At 40.4% G+C, this 21,105-nt stretch overlaps 1 protein-coding gene across 1 annotated transcript in view; it reads right to left on the reverse strand.

Moving 5' to 3' along the window:
- Nucleotides 1-10,032, reverse strand: part of CTNNA3 (catenin alpha 3) — a 431,599-nt gene extending 421,567 nt beyond the window's left edge. The window contains exons 1-3 of the mRNA XM_066555001.1: nucleotides 9,939-10,032; nucleotides 6,242-6,348; nucleotides 778-970 (exon numbers count right to left, since the gene is read on the reverse strand). Coding sequence (XP_066411098.1) covers nucleotides 778-970; nucleotides 6,242-6,348; nucleotides 9,939-9,954 — 316 coding nt within the window. The 5' untranslated portion in view covers nucleotides 9,955-10,032. The remainder of the gene's footprint in view (nucleotides 1-777; nucleotides 971-6,241; nucleotides 6,349-9,938) is intronic.
- Nucleotides 10,033-21,105: the final 11,073 nt, after the last annotated feature.

The following is a 21,105-nucleotide window of genomic DNA, read 5'->3' on the forward strand; positions in this document are numbered from 1 at the left end:
AATTAAAACATAAATGAACTTTAGCTTGTGATTTCTGCAGGAACACATTCAGGATGTTGGTCATGCGACTCATGGCCTTCGTGCTCACCCAAATATTCCCAGTTTCCATGGGGAAAAGTAAAACTCAAGAAAACAACGAGCCTGCAAGAAAATGGCTACAACATTCTCTGCAGATCACAAAAACTAGCCTAGTTCTGGGAATCAGGTTCAAAATTGAGAGATTAAGTCAGGAGGACACAGAATATGACAAAACTCACCTGAGAGGAGCTGCTCTATCACGAGGGGATGACTCTTACGGAAGGTTAAAGGGTCCATCCTCCTCCTACTCTCAAAACATACCTCCACACTGGACTATCGTACCTCCCCAAATGAAATCCTTACTAGTAAGGACAAGCACAAAAGAGGGAAGATTTAAGAGGCCTTAATCTGAGATTCAGGTAAACAGTTCTTTTCAAGAAGTTAAAATATACATTAACTTTTAGTCATGCTTAACAGCCACTAAAATGATCAAGAGGCATCCTCTCCTCATGAAAAGAAAAAACACCTACATTCCAAATAACAAAACTTCCACTGATATATGTATTTTTTCCCAATGGGGCCCAGCTTGCACACGTTACCTCCTAATAGGTGTTATCCCAGAATACATAATTAGACAACTCCAAGTTCAGACATTTGCACATCACAACACGTTTCCCACAGATATCCTGGCTACGCTGTGACACCAGGCATGGTTAAGCCAGCTCCTCGTGGTGCCTGAATTGTTTGCCATGTACTTACTCTCTTTCCGCACATCCGCGAGCGCTGCATGAAGCTCCTCTTTGAACACAACTGCTTCCTTGGCAATTTTTTCTCCCTTGTCCAACAGATTCCAAGTGGCTTCCTCCACAGAAGCAAGCAAGACACGAGCTCTTTTGGAACGGCCCTTTTTCTTACTAGAAGGATTCTGTGGACAGTTCACTAATGTTGTAACCTACATTTAAAAGAAATAAAAGAGACAATAATGGTTTAAATTCTACAAGTGAATTTATATTGTTATTAAAATAAAAAAAATATATAATTATGAATAATCAAAGAGATTCCCTCTGCTTTAGAGACAGACAGGCAAAGCTCAGCATAAATACCAAGAATGGGCAAAAGTACTGAATTCAATCTAATGCAATTCTACTCAGTATGCATCATCTTTGTGCTCCTCCTTCTGCAGGATCAAAGCAAAGTTAACAGAAATGTCGCTATTACATTCTATTAATCCTGATGCCGACTTCTGCCACTGCTTGTTTTAAAACCTACTCATAATAAAACAAAAAAATACCAGTGCTATCCGAGGAGGGTTCAGCAAGGCAGGAATCATGGAACCATTCAGGTAGGAAAAGACCTCCAAAAGCATCAAGTCCAGCTGTCAAGCTAACATTGCCAAGTGCACCACTAAACCATGTCCCAAAACCACTGCACCCAGTGCATTCTGCATGCTTCCAGGGAGGGTGACTCCACCGTGTCCCTCGGCAGCCTGTTCCAACGCTGGACACACCTTTCAGGGAAAGAACGTTTCTTAACATCCAATCTAAACTTTCCTTGGGGCAACCTGAGGCCATTTCCTCCTCTCCTAGCACTCATTACCTGGGAGAAGAGACCACCCGGTCACAGCCTCCTGTCAGGGAGTGGTGGAGAGCCAGAAGGGTCCCTGAGCCTCCTCCTCTCCAGGCTGAGCCCTCTCAGCTGCTGCTGCTGGACCTGTGCTCCAGCCCTTTCCCCAGCACCTTGGCCCTCCTCTGGACAGGCTCCAACACCTTGATGTGTTGCAGTGCTGTTGTGAGGGTCCCCAGGATGAGGTGAGAGATGAGAATTGATTCCAAGTTCCCATAAGGCTGATTTATTATTTTATGATATTACATTATATTAAAAGAAAATTATATACTAAAACTATACTAAAGAAAGAGAAAAGAGCCATCAGAAGGCTAGAAAAGAATGAATAATAAAAACCCATGACTGACTAGAGTCCCAACACAGCTGGGCTGGGATTGGTTATTAAGTAGAAGCAATTCACATGGAACCAGTCAAAGATGCACCTGTTGACAAGCAACCTCCAAACCACATTCCAAGCAATCAGATAATTATTGTTTACATTTCTTTCCTGAGGCTTCTCAGGAGAAAAATCCTGGCAAAGGGATTTTTCAGAAAATATGGTGACATCGATGTCCTTCTTGTCATGAGGGGCCCAAGACTGAGCACAGGACTCAAGGTGTGGCCTCACCATTGCACAATCACTGCCCTGGTCCTGCTGGCCACACCATTTCTGACACAAGCCAGGCTCCCACTGGCCTCCTTGGCCAGCTGGGCGCACGCTGCTTTGTGGTCAGGTTCTCTCTCCCCAGAAGTGCTGGGTCTTCCCATACCTCCAGCCTAAGACTTGCAAGGTATCCCAGAACAAATACCCAAAATGAGTACAAACACCTTTCACAATGCTTTCTCTTCTTACCAAAGGGCTATCTCTGTGGCCAGAGCTCAACACCTCCAAATTCTTCAGGATGCTCTTAACATTAAAATTATACACCAATTTGCCCAGAATTTATATTTACTGCAGCTTAGACCAAATTTTATTTTACCAATGCACTTCAACACCCATAAAGAACTTGTTTTTATAGACCATCCCACTCCACATTCCTCATCATCTGAATACAGCCTCCACACTCCAACAGAATGTTTCTGAAAGACTATTCTCTAAGGCATTCCTTGAGCTGCAACACTAAGGAAAGATTCCAAAAACTTTTTTTTTTAAAGTGTTGTACAGGTATTTTAAAGCACACCTTATTGTCATAAAGTTCACTGATCCGTTTTTAATGCTCCCGTTCCTGTGCCAGAACACGGGTAGTACAGTGCTACAGGTGCCTTAGCTCACCTCCAGATCTCATCCATGAATTCATGCACTTGAGTGCTCTTTATGAATCATTACTTGTAAACATAACTGACAAATATCCTGTGGGTAACATTTCTATAAACACATCTACAAACACAAAAGCCCTGACCCCTGCACCATTCATGCAATTTTGGGGTGGAGAAGGAATATCCACTTGACATCAACTGCTTTGGCATGTCACAAGGGAGAGAGCAACATAAATAACTCTGGCTCAGATTGTTAAAGAAGGCTTGGGTATTTTTCTGACTCTAGCTCAAAGGAAGAAAATGGAATTATTTATTGCACATAAATCAGCCAGCTGGTAGAGAATGGACTGGAAATAAAAATCTTTATCTTTTATTTTTACAAACACTTCAATGTTAGTTTTAGAACATTTAAGACAGTTTCAATGTCCATATTTTTAAGAATGAGTTACAGATTACAGGCTAATACTTCCAATAAGAAAGGCATAAAACACCATCAAAAATTAGAAGCGGCCCAAAAAAATCTATCAAATAGAAGGGTTTTTTAAAATTTTAAGTATTTAATCACTATTCCACTAGAAATTAATGTATTCTACTTTGCAGATATTTACTGCAGTTTTTTAAATGTTAAATATCATTCTATATCCTGTTCATTGATATGTTGAGGAGGAAAGGAAATAAAACAAATGAAAAAGTGTAAAAAAACAACGATTCCTGCAGGTGAAAACTCTTGACTGTAAGACCCTGCATCTTTAGCATCACTCTCAGGAAATATTGGAGGTGGCAGCTGATCTCAAATACAAGTCAAAATTTGTTAGATAGCTCTTTGCTCATAGAGATTATGGAAAACAGAAAAACTACTCTGAATTCTCTAACACAGAACCCCAACAAGGAATGTAAAAACTTTATACAATCCTACCCAGAAAGAACAGAAGCACAGACTAACACAGTGTGCCATTGTTACCCTGCACAGCCCATCCCCAGCCTAGCTCTGGTAGGAACAGCACAGTTATGCTAAAGGCACAAGGAGTCTCTAAGCCATTTTCCAGGCCACGTGCCTCCACATTTACAGAGCTGAATCGTGCCACTGCTGCCTGTTATTGTCATTGGTTATTAGGCTGAAGAGGTGGGTATTTGGTTATGCCAAACACTAAGTTTCTAGGAAACTCTGAAGCAGTTCTTCCAATGCTATATTCAGTTACTGGCAGCACTTTGAGACAATCTCTCACTACTGCAGTAGTTCAGGAAGCAATGTCTTGATACCTTGAGTATCATAGTATTTGGTTCACCTCTTTGTAATATAAAAAGTATTTTTAAGCATCAATCATAAAACATTCTTTTTTGTTAACAATGTAACTCGATGTCAATCCCTAGACATTTAGGAAAAACGAGACATGAACTCTGATCTAATGACAACAGCAGAACCCCTGTCCATGGTTTCAAATCCAGTGAATTTGTATTATATACAAATAAACACTGGCTAATCCCACCCAGTGAGCAGAAGGTAAACTCACCATATGTAGAACTAAAACCAACAGTGAGTGCTTTCCCTGTGAGCAAACACCTGTGGTGTGGATGACAGGTGGGAACACAAGCCTTTCAACTTGCCTGTTTTTCATCAGTGATCCAAGGGACCCCAAAATGCAGGGAATTTTCTACACATTGTTTCAGCTGAACCATGCTAACTTTGACAACTGCCTTTTTTGTTGTGCCAGATGCACTGACTGAGAACTAGACTGAGAAGCCTTCCTTTCACAACTAACATCCTCAAAACACCTGGAATACAATAAAGGCCACAGACAGAGGGAAACACCCAGGGCAATTTAGGGACAGTGTTTTATTCCAAGGAGAGAGAAGTTGCCAACTCAGAGAGGGTTTTACACAAACCAGCTGCTACACTATTTTCAGAGTTTCACAGTAATCACCACTACCAATTGCACATGGCAGGGAAGAGGGTCAATTCAGCAAGTGATCTGCAGCTATTTCCACAACGACTTCCTAGGTGCTTCCCAAGCTGGCTGTGCCTCAATTTTTTCCTGTATTGATGCTGTTAATCTAAGGACTGCCCTAACACTGGGCAGGCTAGGACAGACTTCAGAGAACCTCAAGCACTTCCATTGTTTCTTTCCAGCCACAGCATTACAAGACTATTAAATAAATAAATTACAACAGAAATCTCAAAATAAAGTTAAATTGCATTCCAAGCAGCATTGCTAAAGGGAATCTGGCAAGAACATCATTTTTATCTGTGACTGGTCTGATTCTCTAATCACAGACTAATTCTCATTTATTATCTTTCCAGTCTTTCAGTCACCCTTGAGTATGAGCTTTAATCCCTGTTCTTATACTTTCAACATTTTCTTTTGAAGGATCCACTCAAAACATAAGTTTTCCTTACCCAGGTATGAAACAAGCAAAGCGTTAGGCTTAAGAGAGGGAAAAGACAGTCAAAATACTCTCTTAGAGCCAAAACATTTCCAATTGAAAAGGCTCAAGCTTTTCAATGGTTGAGAAGAGCTGGGAGGCAAAAAAAACCACAAAGCTTAGATGGTTTCTTTGTTTTATTCTGGATCTGCACTTCCTCTGTTTTGTCAGGTTTCTTTGATCCTGCCAAACTCAAACCAAAATTTACTTTTCTTTACCTCCTCTAAAAACACCCACAGTGTTGCAGCTGCCTCAGCACAGTCTGACCTACTGGTCTATAGGAGGCTTTTAAATTCAGTCTATCAAGACATCTATTCTTACTACTTTGAAACTAATTTTATAACCCATCCACATATCTTCAACAACTTCCACAAACCACTGACCTGTTAACTGAGGGTTTTTACACCATCAATCATATCCAGGCAAAAATAAATAAAGAAAGGCAGACAAAATAAGAAAGAGGCAGTTCAGTTAATAGTAGCTGGAAATGAAGTCATGATAGAAAAGAAAAGGTCACTCTCTGAGGAAAGTAACCTTCCAGACAGGAAAAATGAGTAAAGGAAGAAAAGACAAAAAAAAAATTGGGAGAGGCAAAGCTTCAAATGGGGAAAATACAACTTTATTTTTAAAGAATTACTTCACACATTGGAAATCCATTTGCAGTGTATTCTACATTTAAGCATCTCCTGGATAACACTGTGCAAGAGACCAGCTACAACATGCAGCATTTACTAGGACAGACTGGGTGACAAAGTTGGAGGTGACCAAATGAATGACCAAACCTGGAAGGCAAACCCCTGGAGAGCTCCTGAGCCAGAGTAAAGTGCAAGTGCAGAAGAGCTGGGGGTGTGACTTTCAGAATAATGCCTTTAGTCAAAAGTTCTTCAGCCTTATTCCCCTCCCTCTATGGTTATCCAGCTTACTTTCTGCAACTCTAAAATACCTGAATTATCAGTGGCTCCAGTAATTTCTCCACTGTAAATGTCTGGATCTGCAGATTCCGGGGATCAATTTTCAGTTTAATGTTTGGCACTTTTGTTGACATTTCACCTGGGTACAAAACAAGAGAAGTGCAATAAGCCAATATTAACCATGACTACAAGCCTCATTGCCTCCTGTCACAGCACAGAGACTAACTATGTGAGGATAAACTTGTTTCATAACAGAGCCTGATCTCAAGAAATACAATAAACTTTTCCAATTCCCCATTTCTAAACCGTTAAAAAAATACACTGATAATTATATAAACTGTAAAACCATAGACTTAAAGTACATATAACTCCTTATATTCATGCACAGATTTCTACACTGACATGTTAAAAAAATACAAGGATAATTCAATTAGAATACCATTAAATAAAATCCTCTACTAGTCCAGAAAGGATCTTTAAAGCAAAAACATCAAATTCCATTACTGAATTTATCACAAAACAAAAACATTAATGCTATGTGCACAATATCCGTTACCTTATTCCACGTGCCAAATTACAGGGGTTCTATAATAAGCACATTAAGAACAAAAAGCATTTACAGCAGTCCTTAAAATTTCTGGAAATTAACAGCAGAAAAAGGGAAACATTTTGTTATTTTATACCCTGCAAGAACAAATACTTTTTAAGTGTCAAGACAGATTAAGTTGAGAAAGCCTATTACTGAAGTCAATAAGATGGAAGTAAAGCCAAGTAAGTTCTTTAAAGTGAATAAATCATTCATTAGGAACTTGATGCAGAATCTACTGATGTGAATTAATAGTTTCCACCAAGTTCACTGGGCCATGGCTCAGGCCATTAGCCTGAAATGTGTGTGTGTCAACAAAGAATTATAACTGCTTTAGCTGGATTGCAACCGATTATTGTCCCAAAATAAAAGACACTTTAAATTTTGCAGTAACTTAACTTCTTACAAAACAAAGCTTGGCAAAGCCTTTTTAGCCAATAAAGACTTCAAATACACAAATAATGGATATCTGTCCTTTTTAAGCAAGACTTATTACAACCACTGCTGCTGTATAATGAAGTAATAAGGTACTGCAATTTTGCAGGCTGAAGAGATATATTGTCACCTTCCAGTGAACCTAGCAGTGATTTAACAAAACACAGTAAGTTCTGGGTTCCTGTAGCAAGAGGTGTAGAAATGGATCTGGAGAGTTATCCACATTTCACTTACAAGCAAAGATAATATGAGCAATAATTAAAGAATTAAGGTATAAAGCAATTTAGGGTTTTTTTAAGGTTAGACAAGTGCCAAGTTTTTCTTTAATTACAAACTATACTAGTGGCAGAGCTAAGTTCCCACAAATTCAGCTGCATCCAGGCAGGCAATAGCATATAGAATGAACTGATTTTTCAGTTTTAATTCTGAGCCAAAAGACAAAGAAACCCGAGATAAGACTGACCAGAAAAAAACCGCTTATCCTTCCACAGATATGAATGGAAAGAGAACTCCAGGAATGTCAAAGCAAATTAACTGCCCATATTTTACACACTTAACATTTAGATACTTTCAACAAACACCAAGGAAACAAACTGGAACTGCCAGCGGTGTCTTTGTGTCCAACACTAACAGCTCGCTCTGAAGGCCACCACTGCCTGGCACTGCCAGCCCCAGAGCGCCGCTGTGGAACCCGCAGCGCTGCCAGCCCCGGCTCTGCGGGGCCCGGAGCCGCAGAAGCTCCTGAGCCGCTTCCCTTGCGCCCACCCCTTAACCAAAAAGCCTTTTAGTTCAACAAGATACTGTCCTCCAGCGTCACTGGGATTGCATCAAACTACACCATTACACACTCTGGCTAAGACAGATCCTTTTCTGCCATGTGTAATTCACTGATTTTCTAAATCTTTGGCCAATATTTCAGCGAATCTGCCTTTTATTCACATTAGGAAAAATAATAAATCTTTATGATGGCGCTGGTTACCAACCCTTATCTTCCATATTTTCACAAGTCTCCCAAAATATGGGCACTTCTTGAAATCCATCACAACAGTTGCAAACAGATGGTATTGACAGTGCTGTGCATTTTTTTCTGGTCAGACACACATCAGTGACAAGGGGACAGGTAAATTAAACTGGATGGGGACTGCACTTCGTGCTCCTACTGAGCCCTAAAGAAGCCACGAGCTGACTCAGGTTATTCTTCTGCAAATACACTCTCACTTGAAACCTTGCAGTGCCTTCCCCACAATTCCTTGACAGGAGGGTGTCAGCACCTGCTTTACTCAAAATGGAGAAATTAAACCTTTTTGTTGCTTGCTCTCCATTCTCACAGCACTATCTCCTCTGCTACATGCTATCTGCAATCATCAGGTCTTTTCTAAATTTTGGCAGATAAATATGTATGGTAATTAAAGTCAATTCCTGTTACTAAAGGACTACTGTGCTCCACAATCCCACCACAGAGCACTCCCAAACTTGGAAAGTATTACAAATCCAACCACATTTTTGCAGGTCAGAAAAAAATGTGAATCCATGTGTCATGACTTTCCCTACTCTGGGTTGTTCTGTGGTTTTTGCTCGTTTGTTTCTTGCCCTTAGCATACTGTCCACCATCAGCATTTTTATTCTTTGCTTGAGCCCTGAGTTCAAAAGCCAGTTAAGCCAATAATAGCTTTTAGCCTTGAGTCGGGCCCTTAACGAATCATCAGCTGAAAGTCAATTGCAAAAACTATTGTCTCTGAAAATTTCAATTATATTCTAAGATATAAATAACCCACTTAAGGGCTCACTTGCTGATTCCAGCAATATTTTTCAGGTAAAATTCTAATGCTTCCTGAATCTTCCTTTTGTTTCTAAAAAGATATAAACAGTTTTGCAAGCCAATGCAGCAAAAACCACAAGATCTTAAATTATTTTGATAATCTGACTGCATATTTTTAGCTTACCAGGCTCTCCTTACTGTTATATACCATATAGGCTAATCAATATTTAAATTCAGTTCTTTAATTATTTAACTAAGGCAAGGATAAGAGGTGATAGAAAGAAAAATAAACAGCCAGCAAAGATCATCCTGGGATTTTCTCTGGCATTTCCACTTACTAAGTGAACCTCTGTCCTTCTACATCATATTCATTAAGATGACAAAACCTGATGTTTGCCTCAGGAAAAAAGTGAAAATCAACATTCCACCTTCCATGGTTTTTTTATGCATTTGTCTACTGCAGTACAACATCCCCCTAACTGAGATATTTTGGTAAAAGGCTGTATAACCTCACACTCAGTTCGATTAACCTCTACAGGAGGCAATCTCAGCCCTGTACACCAGCAGCTCTTACAACACTTAGGATGTTAAGCATGTGTCACAAGATACAGTTGTGTCCCAGAACAGCCAGAAAACCAACCACCTGCACACTCCTACCAAATGCTACCAACCTCAAGATAATGAAAATTCTGTCTTTTCATCAGATATTGAGTCTTTTGGTGTAGTAAGGAAAGACACTGGAAAAACAACCAAAGTCTATATCCATCTGCAATGCAACGTGAACACAGCACCTGCAGCTTTTTTTAGAATCTATAAGTACACTGTATACAGACATAAACTACCAAGTGTCAGAAAGCAGAGCCAAAGACATTCTGCATAAATTAGAAATCCTTTACTTTAGAATCCATTTCCTGCTAGATTGTTAGAAAGTCAACAGTGCATCACTCACCTATGCTAGAAAACATAAGGTCCAAATGCAGCACTAAAGCAACTGTCTATGTAATTTCCTTGTGTTAGGAACTTCAGTGCAAGTGCCCTGGCTCCCTATGGGGCTCCTGAGGCATCTGCAAGGCACTGCCTGACAAGCTCCCAGTGTATTTCAGGATGACTGACAGGACACAGCGGCTGCTGGACGGCTGGCAGGGGGATGGGCATCCTTAAAGCTGTATAGTAGAGCACCAGCCTGGCAAGAAAGTTTAGGCTTGAAAAGGTTTTCAACGATTAGATGGCACGAAGCATGAAATTACTTACACTTCCAGTGTTATTCTTGGAATTCCCAGCAACCGTTGTGCCATGCATTCTGACTGTATGCCAGCTTCAGTCTGGAGGCAATGACTCACTCTCAGACTCCTGAACTGGACAGCAAAGGGATTCATAAAGCTCTCAGCCAGGAACTTGGCACCAAAGTTGTTTTCTCTGTTGTTTTTTTTCTATTGTACGGTACCCTACAGTGACACACAATCTATTATCCTAGCAGTTTCAGAAAATGCAAAGACCTATTGCCTTCTAAAAAATTAAGAAAAGTTAAAACAAAGTAATCAGGATTTGTATTTTTTACCAAGATATATATAGACAGGGCACCTGAGGATTTCCAAGATATGAAACATTGCTGAGAATACGTAACAGAATTTTTTTACTATTTGTTCTTAATTTCAGTATTTCCTGTACAGCTTTATTAGCTGTTACCAACAGCACTCTGGGAATAAAATTTGTCAGCATTTTTGCTACAGTCGGTACAGCAAGTGCAAATCAGACTTCACAGAAGCCACAAAAAACAATTCCTGCATTTTCCTTTCATTCTCTAGCTGACACACAAAATAAGACAATCTTCTAGTTCAGGCAAAGAGAAGTCCAGGCTGTTGTACTGCAGAGAGACGTCTTGTACTCTGTAGGCCAGATCATGCTCTGGAATGGAGCAGTATCTCCAACACCTGGGAGGGACCTGGCCCATTTAACACCAGGTGAAGTCTATAAAGCACCGGCTAAATTATTTAAACTTCCAGACAAAGCTGTTAGGCTACTCTATAACTATCTCAGATTTCATCATTTCTTACCAGTAGCAACAAGAAACATTATTAATGCACAGACACCAAAAAGGGGGAGCTGGAGAAGGTGGCAAGATTCAGATCCATTAATAACATTTATTCACTGAAAGCCCCTTTATTTAAACAGGCTTTGCATTTAGGTATAGGTTGGCAATGAAGTAACTGGAAGATTTTTTTAATCTTAGCCCCAAAAACTGAAACCAGAAAAAACACAGCACTTCTTTTTGCATTTCCTTTCAATCCTGCCTGTGTTTACTATCTCCCTAGAGCACTTTTTCAATCCACATCTGAAGAGCAGTTAAAATTCACAAGAACATAAGATTTCCACCAAGTTCTTCAACACAGTTCTCAGCATAAATAATGCGATACATCAAACCTTACAAGCAATCTACCAAGAAAGAAGAAAACAGCATAAGCCTAGTTCTTTATGAATATTGGAGAATCCCCATGGCAAGCAACGGTTTCTGATTAACCTAGTGGCATTAAAAGATTTAATTAAGGTTAATGAAAAAAAAAAACTTTAGAGGTGGGATAAAGCATCACACCTCAACAAACTTTCTTATATCTAGTGAGATGAAAATTTAAGATTTTTCCCAGGTTTATAAGATTCAGAACAAGCTCTCTTTTCCTTGTTTAGTAATCATGTTTATTTTCCCTATAGTGCTGTCTGTCAAAGCACTGTTTCAAGCAGAAGTGGTGTTCCACTATCACATAAGGAAACAGAATCCCAGAGGAAAAATTAATTACTCAGGATCAGAGAGAATGCCAGTGGCAGAGCACTGGACTAAAACCATAACGGAACTGAAGCACCTTACCCTCACTTTCTTTAACTGAGGCCAAAAAGCAGGCTGAGGAGAGTGAAACATTTTCAGAAACAATTTACACTATAAATCTACAGTAAATTCTTTACTCCTGTGTTAGGGTTACCCTGACACTAGTATTGCTTATTCCTAGGAAGGTCAGCAATCATCTCCCTTAAATGTCCTATCAGCATCCCTCCTCTGGTGGATGCACACACTTCAGCCAGCTGCAGCACCAACAAATTCCAGATGTTCCAGCAGCAGTGGGAATGCTACAGCCTGAGCAGCTCCACAGCCTTTGGCTTTGTACTGGCACGCTGGACTGTTCCTCAACCAGCAGCTATCCAGAAAATGTGTGACTGCCCTCAAGCTACAGCCACTGCAAGAAACATCTCCCCACTGAAGCGTGACATGGACCCTGGGAACCTGACACTACCTCACTACCAGTAACCTACATCATTTCCCTCATCAGTGGAGTTCCACTGGATATGCACCATTGTGGGTGACAGCAGAATTAAAGTAATACTGCTTAGGCCAGAAAAATTCTTTAATAAACTAATCTTTGTAACATTTCTTCCAAGTATATTTTTGCAGGTACTGGAGTTACTAGTCTGAAAATTAGAGTTCTAATATTTAAGAAACTGAAAAAGCATTTACTTAAAAAAAACAACACACAAAAGAAAGTGGTGTGACATCAGATGGCAGCATTACATTTTTTAAAAAAATCATTCATATTTTTTAACCTATTTTAAATTTTTAAATAAAACCCCAAAATCCTTCCACCCCAAAATCCTTCCACATGAGTGTCAGAGCTATTTTCACTGCATGTAGTTTGAGCCCAGAACAAGGACTCCTCTCTATTTAAGTGGCACACAGTTCTTACATGGATGGCTATCTGAGCCCCTAATGATAGGTTAAGGAGGTCTGGCTCCAAGCCCTCCCTTTTGTTATCACATTTAAAGTGTTCCTATCTGTGTTCCAAACCAGAGACCCGGCTCAAATAAAGTTCAAGTTGACCTTCCACTAAAAATAGGATATTGTTCAACTCATTAAAATAATAGACAATAACAGAAATTCCATGAGGTGCTACTAAAAGATTTCAAATTTTATTTCTTTTAAATACAGCTCCCCATTTCCCCTTATTGCTATCTGTCATCTATTACAACACTACACTCTGCTGTTTTGCCTTAAAAAATGTGTCTCAGCTGCAAAGAGATAAAAAACCAGGGTTTCTTCTCTTTCTAGAGCTGCTACTGATTTTGCCAAGAGATGTGGTTGTTTCCTACTCATGGCCTACCCCAGGATGCTTCACCACCATGCACCATTTTATGTAACTAATTGATATAAATGTTTGCATTATTTGTTTTGTGCAGTGACCTAAAGAGTGTTTTAGCATTCTAGGACAGTATTCTTCTTCCCCACTGCTTACAGACATGCCCAAAACAACCCCAAAATTAAGGGTAGCAAATGTGACTGATACTTTATATATATAACATATTGACTCTGAGAAATGCATGAAAATAAGAGAGAAACGATTCTTAGAAGCTGCCTCACTCTGGATGCTGGCAGGCACCCTCAGCACATACAAAAGCACAATCTCATGAGAAGGGACAGAAAGCAGTACTTAAGCAAAGCCACAATCCCTCCACAGCATGCCTGCAAACAGGGACAGACCCCGAGATGCAGATGAACTCTTCCAGTGGGGTTCCCATTGCTGCACAGCACCCCACTTCCTTCATCAACTCTTTCAACCAGTTTCAAATCACACCCTGGCTCAGCAGAAACCCCTGCAGAGCTGGCAGAGCACTTCTGGTGAAACAGCTTCAGAAATAAAGCCTAAGGACATTCCAGCCCCTTCTGACCTCTGCCCACAGCTCAACTCAGGACCACCTGGCTGAAGTGCAGCCATTAAGAAAAAAATAGCCAAACTTTGTTCCAAGGTGAATTAATTTCCCAGTACTGATCAACAGATTTGAACCAGGAGAAAACAGTAAGAGTTCATGATGGTTTCCTCCTAAATGCCTGTCACGAGGCCTAATTCTTTGCTGTTGGTTATCTCTGGGGCTTCACTAGGTCTAACACAGCTCTTGTCTTCAATTTTACCGAAAAGTGTGCACATAAGTGTTTTGAAATATGCACAATGTTACACTGAATATAACAGCCCTCCTTTAGCCCTCTCTCGTAATAACTTTGTTTATATATTTTGAAATTTTTAAAAAATGGTATAAAATTGTGCAGTAACTCATTATTTTCTCACTGAGGTGTGATAAACACACATTTACACAAACCTTACTTTACTAGGTGCAACAACCAGCAAAGTACCAGGAAGTAAGCTAAACTTTTTTAAATAATAGCATCCATACAAGATTTTATTCTTCCTTTTCCAATATTCCAAAATGGCTTCCCATATTTGGAAAATATGCAAACGTGCTGCACAACTTCAGCTACTGGCTTGAAGTGATAAGACCACGATGATTAAAATATTTAGAATATTCATAATTTTTTTAAATCATGTTTAAAAGTTCTTTTTTTTTTTTTTTTGGAAAGCTGGCTAAGAAATCCAGCCTTTTAATTTTTTTTAACTTTTGGAGAGATTGTTTTATCAAGCAGCTACAGTTCCATTCATAGCTTTGTGTACTTCCACCACTAAGAGGAAAATTGCCTACACTCTTCTTCAATCTTACCTTTTGAATCAAGAGTCCAAGGAAAGGAGCTCCTAGAACAGCTCTGTGAAGAACTCCACCTCTGTGCAGGACTCCAGGGGCAGTGACAGTGAGGCTGCACAGGGTCGCCTGTCAGTCCCAGTTGTAGGAAACAAAATGGGAGGGCAGCACTCCCCTGGAGCTCCTCCCAAAATGGCAGCGCCTGCTGCTGAAAGGGCCACCTGGAGACAGCCAAGCCCATTGCCAGCCTTGCAAACCAGGTTTGACACAGAGCTTCTAGAACCTACATCAACAGCAGGGAAGGCAATTGCTCAGAAATCCATGAGGTTTAGGCTGAACATGAGAAGGGAAAGGGGAAGAAGGAAAGCAAAGGCCACTATCTTAAATCCACACTCAAATATAGATGCAATGTACCTCTCCTCCATTCACCTTCACAAAACACTCAAAACACACTTCCAGATTGATAATCCCCCATTTGTAAGATTTTCCACCAAGGCAGCCATTTAAAAAAATGGATATGAGTTAACTTTTGCTAATCTGCTAACAGAGCAAATTAGAGTACCCTGAAGCGCAGTTTACAATACACATAGAACAAGAAAATCCTCCTAAAACTCCCAAAAGGCAGAGGCTGCTCAATATTTGCATCTATTCTGCTGGAGACTGGAAGTCTTAAATCATTCAGTCTGAACATTTGCACAACATTGGGCTGAATTTTCATTTTGGAAAATTTCGATCAAAGCACTTTGGCTGTTTGTAGTTGATTTAGAGGTAAAAAGGGCACAGACGGCCTCAAGGTTGAGTAACCTGGCACTGCCTAACAGCACTGGGGAGACTCAACAAGGAATGAGGGGAAAAACACCCAAACCTAAGGAAGGAGCACATATTGTGACTACACAGAAGAGAGGAGGGAAAAAAAGAAATAAAAATGCCTGAACATACATAATAGACAGTACTGAAATAGTTGCAAGGAACAGGAAAAAAAATCAATCACATTTAAGCCCTGTCATGCAATGGCCAACTGATTTCTAAAGTGTCTTCTGCACTTAGAGATGCAGAGAAAGAATGCAGCAAAAAGGATTATGGATGCAAAAGCATCAAATATTATTAATATAAACTAAGCAGACTTTCCTAGATTATATCATAATTTATTATGGAGAAATGTACGTGGTATTGCCATATTAAGCTTACAATTTTATTCATAATTCATTCCTCTCATGATCATATTTGAAGCTTAAACCCTGAAAAAATCCTTCTTTTCTCACCTGCAACTCATGAATTTAGAAGATATGAACAACAACAGACAGTTAAGAAAGCTGCTGGAATAAGATTTAATTTTCTGAGTACTGTATTAAAACTATATCATGCAATGCAAGTATAAATCTCACCACCTGCAGTTAGTATTTCTCAGCATTCCTTAGTTCTCTCATTTACTTCATGAACATTATTTAAAAGTTAAGAACAAAAACACAATTCACTTCACTGCAAAGATCAATATAGACAAGTGGATTTATGTAAATGATCCCTATTGCATTTTTCTAACCATTAGATCTTTGTAACTGCATCAGTGTTTTATTTATGAAGCAAATTGCTCTAGAGGCGAGCAGCAACCCTCGTTGTTTTGATAAACTCACTAATAAGAGGTGTTAAAAATGCTCATTTTATTTGAAGTTTTTTGACCCATCATTTTGAGTTATCAAATGAGGAATGGGATTCAGCTGCTTAAGGTAAACACCTAAAACTAATTTATATACTGTAGAATCCATCAGAAAAACCTCTTAGACACCCCAGGTCTCCTGCAGACTTCAACCACCTATGCAAGGGCTGGATGTGGAGATGCTTTAAAAGGCTAAAAGTGTCTAGAATGGTGCTAGACCCCAATGTTCAGACACCTCTCACAACTGGAGAGGCAACCGGTTCGAATTCCGGGCGCTTATTAAGAGGGATTACTTCAAAAGCTGTGGTAACTTCATGGCAGCAGTCAGAATTAGCAGGGTTTGGACAAAGTTCTTGCCATCCCAATACAAATAAGCACCTTCTTACAAAAGACCCTGAAAGCATTTTCAGATGTTGCCGAGGCAGCTGCTGGCAATGCTGAGAGGAGTGTTTGTACTAATACACCAAAAATGGGGCAGTACAGGCAACTGTGTTCATTTCCCTGGCAAGATGGACAAAAGCAGAAAAACCACTACACTAAAAGAGACCTCCCAAAACCCCTGTATAAAATATATTTTTGCCCACTTACATACTCATACCATTCATGCCACAGAAGTCAGTCTGAGATGCTGAAAGTTCTGAGCAAAAGGCAACCAGGTCCAGGGTACACTAGAGTATCCAGAAACACCTGTCTGAGCCCCATTCTCTCCTCAGTAAGGGGGGACGTCCATATCCCTCTTTGGCCCGAAATCCTCCCCAGTTTCTACAATGAAGGGGCCGTCTGCCTCGTCAGCATCCTGAACACACGCACACCTGCTTCCCAACACGCCCAGCTCCCCGCTTCCCTTCCCTTCGCCCCTTCCCCTCCCACAGGACAGGCGCTCTTCCCTCGTCCCTGGAGCCAGCCATGGCAACGCACCCGGGCCAGGGCTGACCTGAGGGGAAAGAGGCGGAACCTGAGGGGATGGAGGGGGTCTGACCTGAGAGGATGGAGGGGGTCCGACCTGAGGGGAAAAGGGCGGAACCTGAGGGGATGGAGGGGGTCGGACCTGAGGGGATGGAGGGGGTCTGACCTGAGGGGGAAAGGGCAGAACCTGAGGGGATGGAGGGGGTCGGACCTGAGGGGAAAAGGGCGGGAACCTGAGGGGGGGATGTGTCCGACCTGACCTGAGGGGACCCGACGGGAGGCGCTGACCTGAGGGGAGGGGTCCTGACCCGAGGCTGAGGGGCGGAACAGAGCGGGGGTCTGGCCTGCGGGAGCCCGAGGGGGATCTCACTCGACGGCCCGGCCCCCCCGTCCCTGCTCCTGCTCCTGCCCCGCGGGCCGGTCCCGCCGCTCTTCCTTCGCCCCGTGACGGTAATTAGCTCACAGAGGGAACCTGTGCACTAAGCCTATTCGTTCGGGTTGATTTAAAATCATTTTATGTCAGTGTTCACGTATCCTCACTCCCGACGTACACTGTTTTTTCAGGTACTAGGTTGTTCCGGTCTCCCATGATTGCCCCTCCAGTTTGATTCACCAGACGAGGTTCTGCTTCTTTATCTTCTGCTGTAGGACTTTGGGTAGGATTTCACAGCTGTGAATGAGAGCTAGACCTATTGAGACACTGCACTTCTGGCAAACACATTTAAAATTAATCAATAAGGTACCCATGAAAACAAAGCATCTGTATCTGTGTCAGGTGAAGACAATCCCAGTCTTGGCCAGTGATCATCCAGGCAAGGAACCTGGCCAATTCACCTTTCCCACATACCTGCATCTCATGTACCTGGATTTCATTCCCAGAAGGCAAGTGAAAAATTCCCAACTGGGGAGTGGCTAAATGTACCCCCAGAATGGCAGAAGGGCCTGGATAGACTGTCTGACCAGACACAGGACCTCAGACACAACCCTGTGCCCACCAGTAGAGATGTCATCATCTTTTCTAAAATTATTTCAATTCAGCTAGGCAAAAGAAAATTTTATAATCAGATTCTTTAACAAAATTTCACGCTCCTGCAATAACTTTTGATGTTAGCCCTCACTTGAAACAGTTCAGAAATAAATCTGTTTTTTAGGAGGGCACATTCCAATATTCTGACTCTCCATTTGGTTTCAGTTATTATCTGTAAGTAAGCCTAGTAATTAGTAATTTCTTTCTATTTTCAGTTGTTTACACATCTATTTACTTCTAATGGAAGCACTGAGTTAATATATTTCATATTTGTACATTATTATTTAATCAGCCTTGTCAGAATGATACTGAATCCCTAAGACATAACTTTATACAAACAATAAATCATTTTATCTGAAAAGCTGACTCTTAAAAACAGCCTGCTTACAAGGCATTAATTCTCATTTCCACTGAGAAACTGTGCAGTATGAAATTAGTAGTTTGGGAGTTTGAATTGCAAAATTAATCATATCACCGTAAGTGTCAGAAATGAAATAGCAATGACTGAAGTTCCTAAACTTAGTTCTTGAGATTTACACAAATCTTAAGACCTCCATTGCTCCAGATTTTGCTTCAAACTATCTTTTGGAATTTTCACCAGGCAGATTTTTCTTGCGTGGGAAATGTAGGCTATTCAGGTGAGAATAACCAAAGACTAAAAAGGATTATTCCTGAAGATCCCGAGGTTCTCAGGCAATTCAGCAAAAGCACATGATCACTGTGTTTCTCCACTTGCAGTCCATCAGTGACAGAAACCAGCAGCAATACAGACTTAGGAAAATCAAACTTTCAGCCACGAGTGCCAATACTGCACACCACAGATTTCTGCACAAGTACGATGCTAACAGGAGGGGTGTAATTAGCACATCTGGAATAGTGGAACATAACCTACCTGTAGCAGCTTGATTTGAAAAAATGGGACATTGAGCTGAAAGACCCATGGGGAATTGCCTCTAAAGCATAATTAAAGTTGGTTTTATTCTATTTGTTACTGAGTTTTAGCTTTCCTTCATTCAAGGTCTTGCAATTCAAAATGTACAAAGTATTTGATTTTGAAGAATTGGGAAGGTTTATTACCATGATCTGTCTCTGAGGCATAATAGCAATTAAAGTGGTCATTTACCCAGGACAGTTGCAACCAGCCAATACTGCAAACAGATTTAAAGTTTAGGCACAAATGTGACTAACCAAGAGGGAGATTTTCTGATGAAGGGTTTTTTCATAACTGACCACGATCTGATTTCATTTCTAAAGCTTCTGCTGATGTGGAGGTACCAACACAAGGTGCACCTGCTGATGCTACCCAATGTCATAATTCCTCTCTGTAGTGACAATGTGAAAAATAGCCTGTAAAACTCAGCAAAATAACAGGTTTTAATCACAACTATTTAAAACAGACTGCAGATATTGTTTTTATGGAGGGGAAAACCTCCAACAAACTGGAAAAGAATGATTAAATGAAAAATAAATCAAACAAAAGGTCATGTAATTTAAGATTTGAAGCATACAAAAGGTGAGTAAATCAGGGTCTCCATACCAACATCTGTGCTCAGAATGGGGACAAAAACCAAGCAATACAGAATGGGAGCCAGAAGTCTATTTTACTTTCACGCAGGTGGAAAGAATATTACTCTTTGTAGTGCTGCAGATGCATTATAAAAGCCAAATCTCATTAATAAACCTACCATGAGGGTGGTTTTGGCCCAGAGTAGGATTTTCCTATGATATTCAGATAGTTGGATTTTGAATGCATATCCATTTCTGTTTTCATAAAAATGTAGGAGATGTGTGGATAAACCAGTTGCAAACAGGAACATTCTTTTTGTTTAAAACCCAGTAAATCTGGTAAAGATGTATTAAAGAAAAAGGTTCCAATCCAGTGGCACACACATGCCCAAATTTGCTAAGATGATTTATTAAAAATAAGAATGCAACAAAACATTTGGCTGCATTGGCACCTACAACAACATTCAGTGATATAATTTGATAATCTTGTGACACTGAGCCTGTAATTTCATTAAAATTTAAGTAGAACTAATAGCATTTTTCCAAAAATTATCTATTACTGAACATTTGAGAGGATTAGAGGCAAAAGCAGATTCTACAGTCTGTCAACTTTAAGAGCCACATTTTCAATAGTAAAATGAAAGCTTTGGGATAAAATGGTATGGCTCTTTTTGCATATGCATGGATGTTCAGACACCTTAATTAATATTTAGCTGCGTGAGCAGGATTAGCAAACTCTCCGTGTCTATTCACACACTTGTGGTGACAGATGTCCTGCTGCCTTCATTTCTAATGCTGCTGTAAGTGCCCTGTGAGCAGAGCCAGAGGCACAGGGAGCTGCAGCCCAGTTTGCCTCCCCTGAACACTCAGTCAGGAGCAGCAGCACCTCCTCAGCACTCCCTTGCCAGCAGCCTCAAATCCTTGAGCAGAACGGACCAGCACCAGGACACTTTGGTTTACCTAACCAGCAGACATTTCTTCTTATTCTTCTAGATAATGTTTATAAAAAATACCAATATTAATTGGGATACCAACTAATTCCATGGAAGCTGCTCAGCAGCCATTATATCTCACCAAATTTTGTCATCGTTGGCAAACAAACAAGGGAAAGTTTGACGTGTCTTAACTAAAGAAGTGAAGCCACTTTTGATTCTCTACCCGAAACTTGTCCCCAGATCCATTCTTAGGCATTCACAGAATGTGAAATTTTAGCCATACAGAATTTTCCAGAGTAAATTCTTATTTTCATGTATGGTCTGTATGGTTTCAGCTTTGTCAAATGATCTACAAATTTCTAACAGACAGGACAGGAGGAATACAGAAGAAATACTCTTCAGTATGCAGCATTAGTTTTCCTACTGTTATGTGTTTCTTCAGGGAGAAGTTTTCCTACTGTTATGTGTTTCTTCTTCTTCTGTAGTCTTGTGGTGCAAGCATTATCTGTTGTAAAACACAGTTTATATTGGAGTCATTATTTTGTTCAAATTCTTCAAGGGAGATGTAAAATTTACTCTT

This window comes from Molothrus aeneus, chromosome 8, assembly GCF_037042795.1.
Source record: "Molothrus aeneus isolate 106 chromosome 8, BPBGC_Maene_1.0, whole genome shotgun sequence".
In the NCBI taxonomy this organism is placed as follows: domain Eukaryota; kingdom Metazoa; phylum Chordata; class Aves; order Passeriformes; family Icteridae; genus Molothrus; species Molothrus aeneus.